The sequence below is a fragment of the Oncorhynchus kisutch genome, linkage group LG30, assembly GCF_002021735.2.
Source record: "Oncorhynchus kisutch isolate 150728-3 linkage group LG30, Okis_V2, whole genome shotgun sequence".
In the NCBI taxonomy this organism is placed as follows: Eukaryota; Metazoa; Chordata; class Actinopteri; order Salmoniformes; family Salmonidae; genus Oncorhynchus; species Oncorhynchus kisutch.
The window spans coordinates 32,995,754-33,009,961 of NC_034203.2; the positions used below are offsets into that span (position 1 = coordinate 32,995,754).

General features: G+C 42.6%; 1 protein-coding gene across 4 annotated transcripts; it reads right to left on the bottom strand.

The window, feature by feature from the left end:
• Positions 1 to 48: 48 nt before the first annotated feature.
• LOC109874585 (ETS-related transcription factor Elf-1-like) lies at positions 49 to 13,950 on the bottom strand. 4 transcript variants are annotated; one of them, XM_020466563.2, is made up of 9 exons: positions 13,935 to 13,950; positions 13,726 to 13,822; positions 7,396 to 8,030; positions 6,739 to 6,859; positions 4,390 to 4,500; positions 3,698 to 3,853; positions 3,429 to 3,497; positions 2,436 to 2,628; positions 49 to 2,332 (listed from the first exon to the last, which is right to left on the bottom strand). In XM_020466563.2, the coding sequence occupies exons 3-9, from the start codon at positions 7,465 to 7,467 to the stop codon at positions 1,666 to 1,668; spliced, it is 1,389 nt and encodes a 462-aa protein (XP_020322152.1). In that variant the 5' UTR covers positions 7,468 to 8,030; positions 13,726 to 13,822; positions 13,935 to 13,950; the 3' UTR covers positions 49 to 1,665. The 4 variants fall into 4 exon arrangements, with proteins under 4 accessions (XP_020322152.1, XP_020322153.1, XP_020322154.1 ...); XM_020466564.2 differs by lacking the exons at positions 13,726 to 13,822; positions 13,935 to 13,950 and adding an exon at positions 11,086 to 12,195; XM_020466565.2 differs by lacking the exons at positions 13,726 to 13,822; positions 13,935 to 13,950 and adding an exon at positions 8,326 to 8,410.
• Positions 13,951 to 14,208: the final 258 nt, after the last annotated feature.

A 14,208-nucleotide genomic window follows, 5' to 3' on the forward strand; every position in this document is an offset into this window, starting at 1 on the left:
AAGAAACATTTTCACACGGTTTGAAAAAAAAAAAAAAAACAGTCAGGATTCATTCAAACTTTTATTTCTTGAAAACAAGTTTAATAATTCCTATTTTATCAACTCCTTCTGTATATATTTTCACAATTAGTTCCTCACACAATAGCAGTAACAAATATATCAGAGACTTCCAGCAAAAGCAAAGAAGCATAAGGCAATATTATTAAAGGAAAAGATTGCCTGGGAAAATTTGCTTTTTATTAGGATATATATATATAAGCCATCTTTGTAGGATCAGCAAAACTAACCATAGATCAGAGTCTAGACCTGAGGAGCAACATCACCATACTTCTTTGCATAGATGAGTACATTTGGGAATTGGGATGGTATATACTGTGTTTGTGCAGCAAATAAACACAGATGCACCTGAGAAACAACTGACAGAAAAAGTATTAAGTCACATGTTCACAAACGCATATATATCAAGGCATATATGGTCCAGGAAAGCACATGTATAACTATTACAGCATATCAGGAATGCTAACAAGATTGCTGGCAGAAGGGCTCCAGGTAGGAGTTTCCCATAGGGGCAGATCTAGGATCAGCTTACCGTCCCCAAATGATGACCAGGGAAAACCTTAGATCAGGGTCATTGGGCAACTACCAACTCTGGCAGAAGTACGTTTACTCTCTTAAAAGCAAAAGTGTGAGCGTTATCATCATTGATAGTCATCAGCCACCCTGTCAACATTGAGATTAAGATGCAGTAAAGCCAACAGTACTGCTGCAAAAATGAAACAGAAAATCCCTTTTGATTTGTATTTATTTGTATTCTCTACTTAAGTATGAATGTAACCAAAAGCCTGTAAAGTTAAGGGCTCAGACACACCACTAGGGTTTGCTGGCCGAGAGTACTTAGCATCTCTGAACATAATTTCCGATTTTACATGTAGAATCCTGTGGAAAATGTAGGCAGTCAGATGTCTACAGCGAGTGGTCCCTACAACACAGCACGTTGAATGATCTGCTGACAAACACTAGAACCACAAACCGTGCGATGTGCCATCTCTATGGAATGTACTCCCTAAACATATCGACTAGGACACGTTTACCTCATGTGGTAGCTAGCGTGCTACAGATTTAAGACTGTCTTTGGTGAAAGCTGGAAAATTATTATTTGAGGCACTTTGGTAGGTGAGAGAGTGGTGACAAAGAAATGGTACATGTTAATAGAACAAGAACAGTGCACGAGCTCCCATGCATTCAGTGGAGCTGAATTGCGAACACAGATAGAGCAGAGCAGGATGCTCTGCAGCGAGGCTGTAGAATCCAGTGCATGTCTTTGGTCGGCAATTAGAATGTCTGTCATGTTGGTATCAAGAGTTCTAAGACAATTACATTCTTGTTAGAATGCCGATTAGGAATGTTATCGACATGGAGTGTTTGGTGCCAACATGGAAAACAGTTTGGTTAACTCTCTGTAAGAATGGCTCTGGTGCATAAGGGAATGTAAGAGTGAGAGAAAGACCATGCAGGTCTGTCACATCTGTAAAATAAATCAAATTTACATCACAACTGTCCAACATCTTTCTCTAAAGTCTCCCTTTGAAAATCATTGTCTTCTGCAGTCATCTTGGCTATGGGGCAAGGACAGTGGCTGATACTGATCAGATGTCTCGGGGCATCCTACTCCACAATCAGTCCTGAGTCTGGGTCCTCCTCAGTCCTAACCTCTAGCTCCTCCTGCTTGACAGGGCAGGTCAAGGGCTGTAACTGCAGAGTCACTATCTGACTGGTGGTCTGTTCTGCACTAGCAGCCTGTCTCTCACACAGACTCCCCAGCAGCTGAGCAGTTCTGAAGACTGACCCATGCTGACCAGGCTGCAAAGACTGCACGTTCTGCAGGGTCCGCAGCATCTCAGCTGAGACTATAGGCAGATGCTGCTGCTGGATCAGACTGCCCCCTGGTGGCCGGAGGACTGTCCTGCGATGGGCTAAGGACGAGGCTGGGGGTTGGGTCTTGGGTTTTGGGCCAGGTCGGTGCCGCTGGGCTGCAGCTGGACCTGTGCTGGTCTGTCTGGGCCTATGGTAGCCTCTGGTAGCCTGGGGAGGGGGAAGGAAAGAATGCTCGTAGGACCCTAAATCGTCCAGGGATTGGTCGCTGTAGGGCAGACTGTCCTCTGGGTCATCTGGGACGCCATCATCGCCATCGTCCTCTTCTTCCTCATGATTGTCTTGGTCCTCCTGGTCTTCATCGTCGCTGATGAAGACCATGTCTTTGGGCAGAGAGGCAAACTGGTAGACCAGCCTCTGACCCTCCACCTTGTTCAGAATCCCACGCTGGTAGTAGTACCTGTCAGGGACAGAGAGAGGACAGCTTTGATACACACACACCTGCAGGGACACAGACTGTAACTTATTATTATTGTAATGTAATTAATGTAACTACAGCGTACCGGAGTGCTCGGCCCATGGTCTCATAGTTCATGTCTGGTTTGTTCTTGTGTTTGCCCCAGAGTCTGGCCACAGCCTTGGAGTTGACCAGCTTAAAGATCCCTGCATGCCGATTGGTCCATTTGATGTAACGTGGGCAGGCCTGTCTGTCCTGGAGAAGCTCAATCAGGAACTGCCACAAGAACATAGTGTTACCTGAAACAGGTGAGGGAGAGGTGAGATGGAGTGTGTGTCTGTTTGTGTGTATGTACCAGAGGAGAAGGGCAGGTAGCCTAGTGGTTAGTGCGTTGGGCCAGTAATCGAAAGGTTGCTAGATCGAATCCCCGAGCTGACAAGGTAAAAAAATATATATATATGTCATTCTGCCCTTGAACACTGTTCCTAGGCCGTCATTGTAATTAAGAATTTGTTCTTAACTGACTTGCCTAGATACATTTTAAAAACGACCGCCTCTTCTCATTGAAGCCACAAAGTTCAAGGCCGACCGTGTTACTGCATGCATTGTTTGCAGAAAACATGATCCCCATTATAGTGAATGGGAAAATAGGTATCTACATGGTCATTCTTTGTGTAAATATATTTTTAAGACAATCTTGGAACAAATAATTGCTTCTACAAGACCAGATTATTTTAAAATCACATAAAGTATAAGGGTAATTTAGTTGCTAATGAAATCCTGCAGTACCCCAGTTAGTCTTCAACTTGAGATACTCAATAAGAGCGTATGTTATGCATCAGTTAGTGCTATCCGGGGTCCTTGGGGCCTCCCTATCCTAAACCCTAACCCCTACCCCTACCTAACCATAAACCTTACCATTTTAAAATGTCAACTTCAATGTGGTAGGGACGTCCCAAGGATACCAAATAGCAATAACCGTTATGTAGCCATAAGACACCATCTTAACCGACTTCCTTGGCTTCAAATGCACTATTGTGTCTTCACATAGAAATGAATGGTGTCACGTGATTGATCATATACAGCCATTGGTGTGTACCTTTGCTGTATTTGCCCCTCTTGAATGTGATGTCCGGTGTGGGGGATTCAGGCCTTTTGGATTTCTTAGCTAAAATGCATAACAGAGTAGTTGTTATGTCACAATGACATTTTGACATTGTCAAAATGACAGTAGTCCATAAATTGCCAGGTGAGAAAGAAAAAGTAGTTGTATTATCAAAAATGATGAGCAGGCATACGAGCTAAGGTTGTTGTGGTTATGATTACAATTTATAGTTTGAAAGCATGGCCAGATAATGAAAATCTAACCTCTCTTCTTCTTTGGTTGCTCAGCAACAGTCTCCCTCTGCAGTGTGACCCACTGGGGCTGGCCCAGAGCTCCCACAAGGCCTTCCGCTGACACCGTCAACTGGTGGGTAACGGGTGACGTGATGACATCACCCAGGGCAGGGACGTACAGCTGGGCTAGAGGGGAGGAGACAAACACACTGTTAGGGGTTACAGTGTAATAAATGAGTCTACAAGGAGACAATTTGATTATATATGAGAACAGGATGAATACATCTGCTCCAAGCAGAGCAGAAATATAGATGCTTGTTTGCACTAGGGAGTGATACAAAGAAACCTGAGGTGCGTTCAGCAGGATGCAATGTTTTGGAACATTCCCGATAGAAATAGGCTATGTAGAATAACATGCCCCTCTGACATGTATAATAAGGGATCATATCAGCTCTGATCTGCAACGTTCAACAATGTTTGGCAACCGAACCTGGCCATTGTGATGGTAGACAAGCTCCAAACCCAGTTAGATTTGTTTACGCAAAGACTGAGTTAGAGTCAAGACAAGTTACTCCCTGAGCTACTAACTTAAACTAGCTGTGTGTGTGTGTGTGTGTGTGTGTGTGTGTGTGTGTGTGTGTGTGTGTGTGTGTGTGTGTGTGTGTGTGTGTGTGTGTGTGTGTGTGTGTGTGTGTGTGTGTGCGCGTGTGTGTGTGTCTCACTGTAGTGCTGTTGGTCCAGAGAGAGGGAGTCAGGGGAGTCCATGTTGAGGAGAGTCTCAGCTGCCACCAGTGTTTCCATGGTTTCCTCATCTCCACTCTCACTGTCCTCCACTGGAGACGGAGAGATAGGAGAGAGATTGGGATAAAGGGAAGATATGTAGAGAGAGAGGCGGGGTAATGTGTCAGCATGACATCATGGCTCTGTCTGTGGGCCTATCCCTAGTGATGGGACAATGGGAGTAAACAAGAGGGCTATCTAGCTTCTACACTGTTAGCTAGCATAGCTGGAGCGGAATGGTATCAAATACACCAAACACACGGATGGTTTCTATGTGTATGATGCCATTCCATTTGCGCAGTTTGAGCCATTATGAGCCTTCCTCCCCTTAGCAGCCTCCACTGCTTTCTATCACAACAAAAGTCTAACTGTATATTCGCTGGCTAGCAAAATCAAGCTTAAACTGAGATGGCCATAATAATGTTGTAACAGGCCATGGCTGAACGATTGAACTAAAGTTAGCTAACATGCTAGAAAGTAGACAAGTGAAGCTACAAAACCTATTGGCTACACATTTACTTGCATTAACAGCCTCACTACTAAATCATTAGTTTCACAAACTGTTTACTCCAGAGAGCTAGCAACATGATAAGCAACTTTGTCAAAGCTGCAGTAGCCACAGGATGTGTATTTTGTTTCACTTCCTGGATTTGCCAACTTCTCTGATTGGTTCAAGTGTGAAGGCCACAGTACGCATGTGCTCAGCCAGCTTTATGATCTTTGTTTACAGCCCCCTCACCAAAATGAGTAGAGATATCTGGGTCATTCCTACCTTGACGTGCCTTTTGGACCTCATAACTTTTTTGGGGGAAAGTTGAAATATAAAAGAAAAAATGTATTCTATCAGAAAAAGGACATTTGACTTTCAGGCACATTGTGTGCATTTTCAAACTGTTAGGTGTATAATCATAACAGCGTGGAAATTTGGAGCCTAAATTAGCCATAGCTCTGTGAGTGAGCAAGATTGAGCTAGCATAATGGTGAACACTTGAACAGGACTTTAACTTCTCTATGAAACATATTTGAACATTTTGAAAAGTGGTTAATTTTCTCTATAGTTTAGCCTAACAGGGTGGACATGAATGGGACATAAAGACTAACAACATGAAACATGGAAAGATGGACAGTGGTGGAAAAAGTACTCAATTGTTATACTTGAGTAAAAGTAAAGACAGCCAAATGGTGCAACTAAAAGTAAAAGTTACCTAGTAAAATACTACTGAGTAAAGTTGAAAAGTATCTGGTTTTAAAAATGTACTTAAGTAGAGTGGTGAAAAAAGTACTTAATTGTCATACTTGAGTAAAAGTAAAATTCCTTATTTTAAGCAAACCAGAAAGGCACACGCCAACACTCAGGCATCATTTAGAAACGCAGTTTTGTGTTTAGTGAGTCCGCCGGATCAGAGGTAGTTGGAATGACTATGTGTTATATTGATAGGTGAATGAATTGGACAATAATTCTGTCCTGCCTGAGCATTCTAACTGGAACCAGTACTTTTTGGTGTCAGGGAAAATGTATGGGTGTAAAAAGTACATATTTTCATTAGGAATGTAGTGGAGTAAAAAGTAAAAGTTGTCAAAAATATAAATAGTAAAGTTAAGTACAGATGACACCACATTGAGAAAGTGTGGGGTGTTGTAGCAAAGGGGTTGTTTTCTGAAATGGAGAATTGCAACAAACTAACAGGGTGGAAAGTGATATCAGGGTCACAGAAGAGATATTTCCTGTGAACAGAAAAGACACTGCATTACAGGAATGACCCAGCTAGGGTATTCTTTCTAAATGCCTCATTATATAGAAGATAAGTTAGCCACAGTACTAAACTACAGTATTTTAGACTGAAACTGCTCAGTTGTTATACTCCAGTAAGGATATGTGCTATAAACACAGCAGATAGCATCTTAGTCGAAGTAGTTAGTGTGCTAGCTAACCTTTCTACCATAGCAAACTAACCGGCTAACCACCTGAATGTACTGACTGACTGCACAAAGTCTGTATCATGAATTGTTTTGCCCAGCACAGTTTAGGATGTGCATATCACCCTCCTGTTATACACTGACATTTTCTCTCAGGAGCTGAATGAAGCCTCTGAGCCTAAAACCCCCAGCTATACAGAAAACCCCTACCTGTTAGTCAGACCCCTTACCCTAACATCTTACCCAAACATAACCCTCCTAATCTACTACGTCAATGTGTCTGTTTCTGTCTACAGGTGCTGTTGACAATGCCAAGAAGGCCAAGCTGCTCAACCCCAGATTGCCTTCATTAGACCGTGCGTGTTTGTTGTTACCTGTTGTTAGCAGGTGGTCTTCTGTGTGTGTCTGCTCACAGGCCAGGCCTGTGTAGGAGAGCAGGTGGGATTGTGGGATCTGCTCCACTATCACTGCAGGATAGGCCAAGTGCTCATCCAGCTGCAACACAGGGACAAATGATCTGTCACTCACTTCAATTTAGTTATTTTACATTTGAGCCAATGCTTTATTTAATAATTTCCAATATCTAATGTTTGATATTGTAAGACAACAGCCAAGGTAAGGCTTGAACCAGCAACGCTGCAGTTAAATTGGAAGGGTACTAACATCTGTGCCATGAGGTTCTGAAATCTTGGCAGAGGTTGTACACTGACATACAGTGAGGCTAGACTTTAGGGTTTTAACTTAAGAGTTGTGTGAGTGAGAGGACTACTTTCACTGTTCCCATTTGAAATAGGTCAGTATGTTCCCAATGTAAATTGGTGCTGATCTTTCAATAACTATGGCTGACGTTATCCTCATGTTATCCTTGGCTACTCTACATGTAGATTCTATCTCTGATTCAATACAGCTTGTCTGCACTTTGATATTTCATTTCCCAAGTGGTTCTACACTGACGTGTGATTTTAAAAGAGGCTTGATGTTTTATCTGTTGGTGTGCAAACACACACACACACACACACAGTCGTTCCCACCTGTAGTCCATTGTTCACGTGGTCGCTGGCAAACTCAAAGATGAGTTCCGTCTGCTGCAGCATGGAAGACATCCCAGAATACTCCAATCACAGGTCTACGATGTCATCATCCCAGCATTCCACATCAGATGTCCAACAGTTTCACACAACACGTTTTAAGTTCCAGAGCACCAAATCGAAGTTACAGGTGTCAAATCACAGGTTCTGTGTTCCAGAAGTTCCTGAGCAGAGAGTCGTATCAAAAGCTTCCCCCTGTCTGTTTCTCACAGGTCCTGCTGAGGATGAGTCACTCTTAACTGCATGCCTGAACAGCACAGTGACTAAACTGTCTAAATGAAAGTAACTTCAGATAAATAGCTGGCTAGTAACTCGTTCCTCACTCCAGCACAGTGGCTTGACCTCTCAGAAGAGTGAGTGTTGGCTTGGCTAGTTGGTTCAATTGTTGAGGTAAAATCCTGCAGGAGTCCTCAGTAGATGTTCCATAGATGAGATGTTGAACAGGAAAAGAGACAGAGAAGTTGCAGGGAGAATCAATTACTTGTTTCCTTCTCTCTTTCTAAGTTTCTACCCTCGATGAAGAAGTGGAGGCCGCCAACGGTCCTGTGGTCTCAACCTGAGAAAAGGGAACAGAGAGACTGGTGGTGGGAGGAGGGAGAAGAGAAAGAGATTACATTAGAGAAGTCTCTTCAAGCCATGATAACTCTACTTGTAGACTACATAAGCCACACTCTTACTGATCAAAGTGCAGACAGTGAACAGAATCACATGATCAGGGCTCTATAAACTCCGCTGGCAGAACAACAGTCTGTGGGTTCAGTCTGTTAGTGAGGGGCAAAAACACTGTCCTCTGTCAAACTGAGCCAAGGCCTCTTATAACAAGCAACTGTTTATATTCATATCCCTCTTATCACACTATTATGCCACACAGACCTTCTGCTCTCTTTCTCTCAGCTCTCACACGCACTGCTTTCTTATCTCCCTTTCTAAAGAGACCAAACCAGCAACAGGAAAGAAGCTTCCGGACTGCGTCATGAGTGTATTTGTGTGTGTGTATGGGGGAGGGGTGGGAGGAGGCAAAAAAGAGCAACTGCGCCTGCTCAGAGAACCTAATGCTCAGGTCGAACAATGGACTTCTGCATTAGGGTGTGTATCATCCATACACTGTGCCAGGTCACCCTGACGTGTGTGTGTGTCAGTTTGAAGGGAGGGGAAACTCCTCATTCGGAGATATGGTGCTTTCCCTCTGGTCAGGGCAGGCACGTCTGGAATGTGTTTGGAATAGTTCATATGAGAGATAAGCACAGAGCGAACAGACAGACACAGGGTTACATTACTACAGAGAGAAGGAATCACAAAAAGTGCTAGGTAATGATTGCCTGTGTTTTTGACGGCTGTTTAATCTTATTAGGATTTCTTCACACCCCGACACAGACCGTAATGTACATTTTCTAGACAAACACTCATAAGGGATTTGTTGCGTTACTAAACAGGCATCAATAAGAAACAAGAAAAACCTACATCTTCGCCCATCACTCCTACATCATTATAACAGGGTACTGTAGTTCTACCAATTGAGTACTTTTGGGTAGTGTAATTAATTTGGTGAAGAAAACAAAAACTTTGATTTGACCTAATTTTAACATTCTGTCCATCATAAAAGAGCACATGTTCAACTTTTCCCATCTTAAGAGGTAAGAGGTTAAAGATCTACAAAAAATGTATCGTTCAACAGGGGTTGATTTTTATTTTGTCTAACTTTGTTTATTGCAACAAATGATGGTGGAAACTATATTTTAAATAAATTATGATTGCCGAATACTTTTGAAAATATGCCGGGCATGCGATGTAGGCTAATCACGTAACAATAAGCTCCACTCCACATTTAATGCTAAATGCCTACTGCTTGCCAAATAAAAACTGTATGTTTCTTTGCAGAACAGGGATTGTCCTGATGTGCAAGAATGCCTGAAATGCTTGGCCTTGCTTATCTGGTTGGCTTGGAAGTTTCACCATCCAATTATTTCAGATCTACAGGAATGCAAGTTTCAGCAAGGCATGGACCGTGGCGATTTGTTGGTACATGATAATTATTAGAATATGGAAAATATTAGTAAATTATTGCATTTTATCCATGAGACAAAAAAACAGATAGGTGGGGGGGCATAGTTTTATGCCGTCGCCAATTTATTAATGCACAATTTACCTAAATGGAAACACTTCAACCACTACATTTTTATTCTACACTGTAGGTTTTTTTAAGGCGTGACATCATTATGTCCAGCTGTTTTCATAGACACAGGATAGATCAATGGAAACTTACCCTAGCAGATAATTGTTGCATGTATTTTCTATGCAAACTTTCTAAATATCGACAAAAAAAATCATTATCACTGGACAAGGTTGTGGAAATATAGCTATTGAGACAGACCTCCCCAACAGCTCTCTCTTTCTTTACATAAGACGTCATGCATTTTCTAACTTGTTAAATACTACACCACATTGAGCAACTAAAACATTAAAATGATAGATGTCTTGAGTTATTTTAGATTCATTCTGGGAGTTTTGAGGATGTGAAATAAGCTTCCATGTCTAGTGTCTCATGTGGGACAAACATCATTAACCACACGCGCAATCGGTCAAGAAACATACTTCCAAGACTGAAATCTTGTTTTTCTAATGATCAACAGAAAAACACGTGTCAATCGGTGTGTTCAGTGGCTCTTTAAATCAGCCATAAATCGCCCTGTGACAGAGGAAATGGAAGCTTGTTGTGTGCAACAGGGTGGGGAAATTGAATGCAAGCTTTATTTTATTTATTTTTTATCACAAAAAAACTACACGGTTGGCTTGTTACAGTGTGATCGACTTGCTCACTTTTCCACCACAAAACCTGCTTTCCCACTATGATTTGACAATTAATGTTCAATGTTTCTTTAGATTAAAAAAAAAATGAGTCACCATAGCAGGGTTGACATTAAAATGAGGAACAGACGTAAATAGATCACACGAAATAAAAACATTTCTTGACACTGTCAAAGTAACAAAATAACTAGGGATTTACAATGGTGGTGAAAATGAGGACACATTTTGGGGTTTAAATGGATTTAAATCTTCCTAGAAGTCACAGAGGGACACTTTAACAAGTCTTTATTCATATCAAAAAACATGTTTTGAATTTTCCATGTGGTTTATTTCAATGGGCACTTCATTGAATAAGCTTTTAAAATGCAATATTGGTGCACAACTTCTAAAATATCAAAGGGACACAAACCGCACTCTTTACGTCGATTGACCCAACACCATCATCACGTGACTGAAACAATCAACCCCCAACAGCAACCCAGCCCTGTCCTCTCTGTGTTTAAGGTCTTGTCCTTGTTGTCACGTTATATAGACTGTATATAGACTTTTCTATTGTGTTGTTGACTGTACGTTTGTTTATTCCATGTGTAACTCTGTGTTGTTGTTTGTGTCGCACTGCTTTGCTTTATCTTGGCCAGGTCGCAGATGTAAATGAGAACTTGTTCTCAACTGGCCTACCTGGTTAAATAAAGGTTAAATAAAAACATTAAACGTTAGATAGGATGACATACACACACGCTCCTTTACTTTGTAGGTTTTCCCCTCTCTCCTCCACCTCTCTATTTGTTCACTCAGTCACTCACATTTTCTCTCCACTCTTTTACTCACCTGTCCTCCACTCTTCAGGCAGTTACTGACTGTTGTTAGCACCAGAAAATCCTGTTTAGCTGTTTCTGGCCTACCATGACCTCTCTTTCTCACACACAGTAGGTAAAGAACCACGTACAGGTAACATGCACCATGACGACAGTTGTTGTGCTACATGCCTCTGTTTACCTGAGCTCCTCCCACTCTATCCTTAAACCCCTTAGAGAGAGACTTCCCATGAGACAGCCCGAGAGCTGCTCACAGGTCAGACATCATGCATGCTATATTCATGCCGATGCATTTTGAATGCCAGTATTTTCTGTTTTGCCTGTTCAGTAGATATGTTGCTCTTTGTGTTGTTTCTTCCATAGTGTCTGTGTGTGTGTGTGTGCGCGCGCGCGTGCGCATGTGACGGCTGAGAGAGCAAGATGCGACTGAGGCTGTTATCGCACAGGAAGCACAACCCATTCTGTGGGCTCCACTTCCTCCTGAGAGAGCGGGAGGGAGCCAAACAGCGCTGGAACAGCTGTCACCACGGAGAGAAATGTTCCATTGTACGTCTGCCAGTCTGCCATCTTGTATTGTGGTTGTTTTGAATGTTGGGTTATCGCTAATGCTTCCTCATGTTCTCTGTGTCCTGTATATTTCCCAATATTGTTAAATGACTCCTTGTTTCCATGGACAATGGTGACGAGGTTTTTAAGAATATTTGGGACATGACACAGTCCATCTAGAAGGTTCATCCATCACATGTGTTGGTGTCTGTGGCTTCAGTCATGTGATCTGATCCTGTGAAGTTGCTGCCAGACCCTTAGGGACAGTGATAAGCTCCATAACACACTCGCTGTCCTTTGTGTGTGTGTGTGTGTGTGTGTGTGTGTGTGTGTACAAAGAGCATTGTGAATTAGGCCAGGCTGGTAGGGGAATAGGGTGAGGAGCTGATAAGCTTCCCCTGTTGCCCGGGGTGACTGGGCCTGGCCAATCTAACATGGAGGAATTATGAGGCGTTTCTGAATAACACAGCTGTGTGTTTTTGTGAGCTTAAAATCTCACCCCCCTTTCTGTGTATGACTTGTGTGTATGTATGTGTGGCCCTGTGTGAGTGTGTTTGCTCGCTCGCATATACACTGAACAAAAATGTAAACGCAACATTTAAAGTGTTGGTTCCATGTTTCATGAGCTGAAAGTAAATGTTCCCAGAAATGTTCCATATGTACAAAAACCTTATTTCTCTTAAATGTTGTGCACAAATTTGTTTACATCCATGTTTAGCAAGATAATCCATACACCGGACAGGTGTGGCATATCAAGAAGCTAATTAAACAGCATGATCATTACACAGGTGCACCTTGTGCTGGGGACAATAAAAGGCCACTTTAAAATGTGCAGTTTTGTTACACAACACAATGCCACAGATGTCAAGTTGAGGGAGAGTACAATTGGAATGCTGACTGCAGGAATGTCCACCAGAGCTGTTGCCAGAGAATTTAATGTTCATTTCTCTACCATTAGCCGCCTCCAACTCATTTTAGAGAATATGGCAGTACGTCCAACCGGCCTCATAACCACAGACCTTGTGTATGGCATCGTGTGGGAGAGCGGTTTGTTGATGTCAATGTTGCGAACAGAGGTGGCATTGGCCCCATGGTGGCATTGGGATTATGATATGGGCAGGCATAAGTTACAGACAACGAACACAGTTGCATTTTATCTATGGCAATTTAAATGCACAAAAATACAGTGACAAGATCTTGAGGCCCATTGTGAGGCCCATTTTTTGTTAAGGTATCTGTGACCAACATATGCATATGTAACCGATGTGTAATGGCTAGCTAGTTAGCGGTGGTGTGTGATAATAGCGTTTCAATCGGTGACGTCACTCGCTCTGAGACCTTGAAGTAGTTGTTCCCCTTGCTCTGCAAGGGGCGATGCTTTTGTGGCACGATGGGTAACGATGCTTTGTGGGTGTCAGTTGTTGATGTATGCAGAGGATCCCTGGTTCGAGGCGAGGAGAGGGACGGAAGCTATACTGTTACACATATCTGTATTCCCAGTCATGTGAAATCCATATATTAGGGCATAATGAATTTGTCAATTGACTGATTTCCTCATAACTGTAACTCAGTAAAATCAATGAAATTGTTGCATGTTGCATTTATATTTTTGTTCAATATATATGTGTATACTACAAAGTCACAGGTGCCTGGATACTTTATGTAAGTACTCTAAAGCTAAACAAACAGATACAAGATAAGATATGTATGTATTCTCAATAACACATGCCAAACGCACAACCTCAGTTTTGGGGTTTCTGCAATGCTCAACTGTAGAGCACTAAACACTTTCACTTTCACTTCAGCCTCAATCTACTACACCACATGTGTCAAACTCACTCCACCGAGCGCCGAATGTCTGCGGGTTCCGCTCCACCCTTGTACTTGATTGATTAAGGTCACTAATTAGTAAGGAACTCCCCTCACCTGGTTGTCTACGTCTTAACTGGAAGGAAAAAACAAAAACCCGCTGGCACTCGGCAGTCCGTGGAATGAGTTTGACACCCCTGTACGACACAGACCCACCTCCTATTATTAACATAATAGCATTATCTTTGTAAATTCGTCTTTTATCGCTTCTGCTCTGCGGTAGGAGCAGTGCGCTTACCTTGTGTTGTATGTTACTGCTGTGCTGTGCCTGTGTGTAGCAGCTGGCTGGTACAATACGGACAAAGCTGAGAACAGGAAACTGTTTTTTACCCCTCCTGTGACAAAAAACAAACTCCGGTAAGGGAATGCATTTTCGCACAGATATAGGTTCAGCTTAAAGTCCTCAAAGCCTCACAGTAACCACTAGGGGGGAAATACAAAGCTGACCTCAGATCAGTATCCAGAGGGTGACTTCATCCTTCTCCGCAAACAACAGCGCTGCTTCCTCTTTCCCCTTAGGGCCCCTCCCACAGTGAATTCTTATTGGCCACCTGTCCTGAAGTAGAGGTAACCGCTGGCGACCATTGTCAGCAATGATCTAAGGCAGCGTTTCCCAAAATCGGTCCTCGGGAGCCCAAGAGGTGCACGTTTTGTTTTTTTGCGCAAACACTACACAGCTGATTCAAATGTTCAAAGCTTGATGATTATTTGGGGGGGTTGG

Excerpts from the sequence above, each read along its gene's own strand:
- LOC109874585 (XM_020466563.2), bottom strand. The coding sequence starts at position 7,467 with ATGTCTTCCATGCTGCAGCAGACGGAACTCATCTTTGAGTTTGCCAGC. Across the intron at positions 3,498-3,697 it reads GCAACCAAAGAAGAAGAGAG|CTAAGAAATCCAAAAGGCCT; the intron begins GTTAGATTTTCA and ends TATGCATTTTAG. Across the intron at positions 2,333-2,435 it reads ACCATGGGCCGAGCACTCCG|GTACTACTACCAGCGTGGGA; the intron begins GTACGCTGTAGT and ends TGTCCCTGACAG.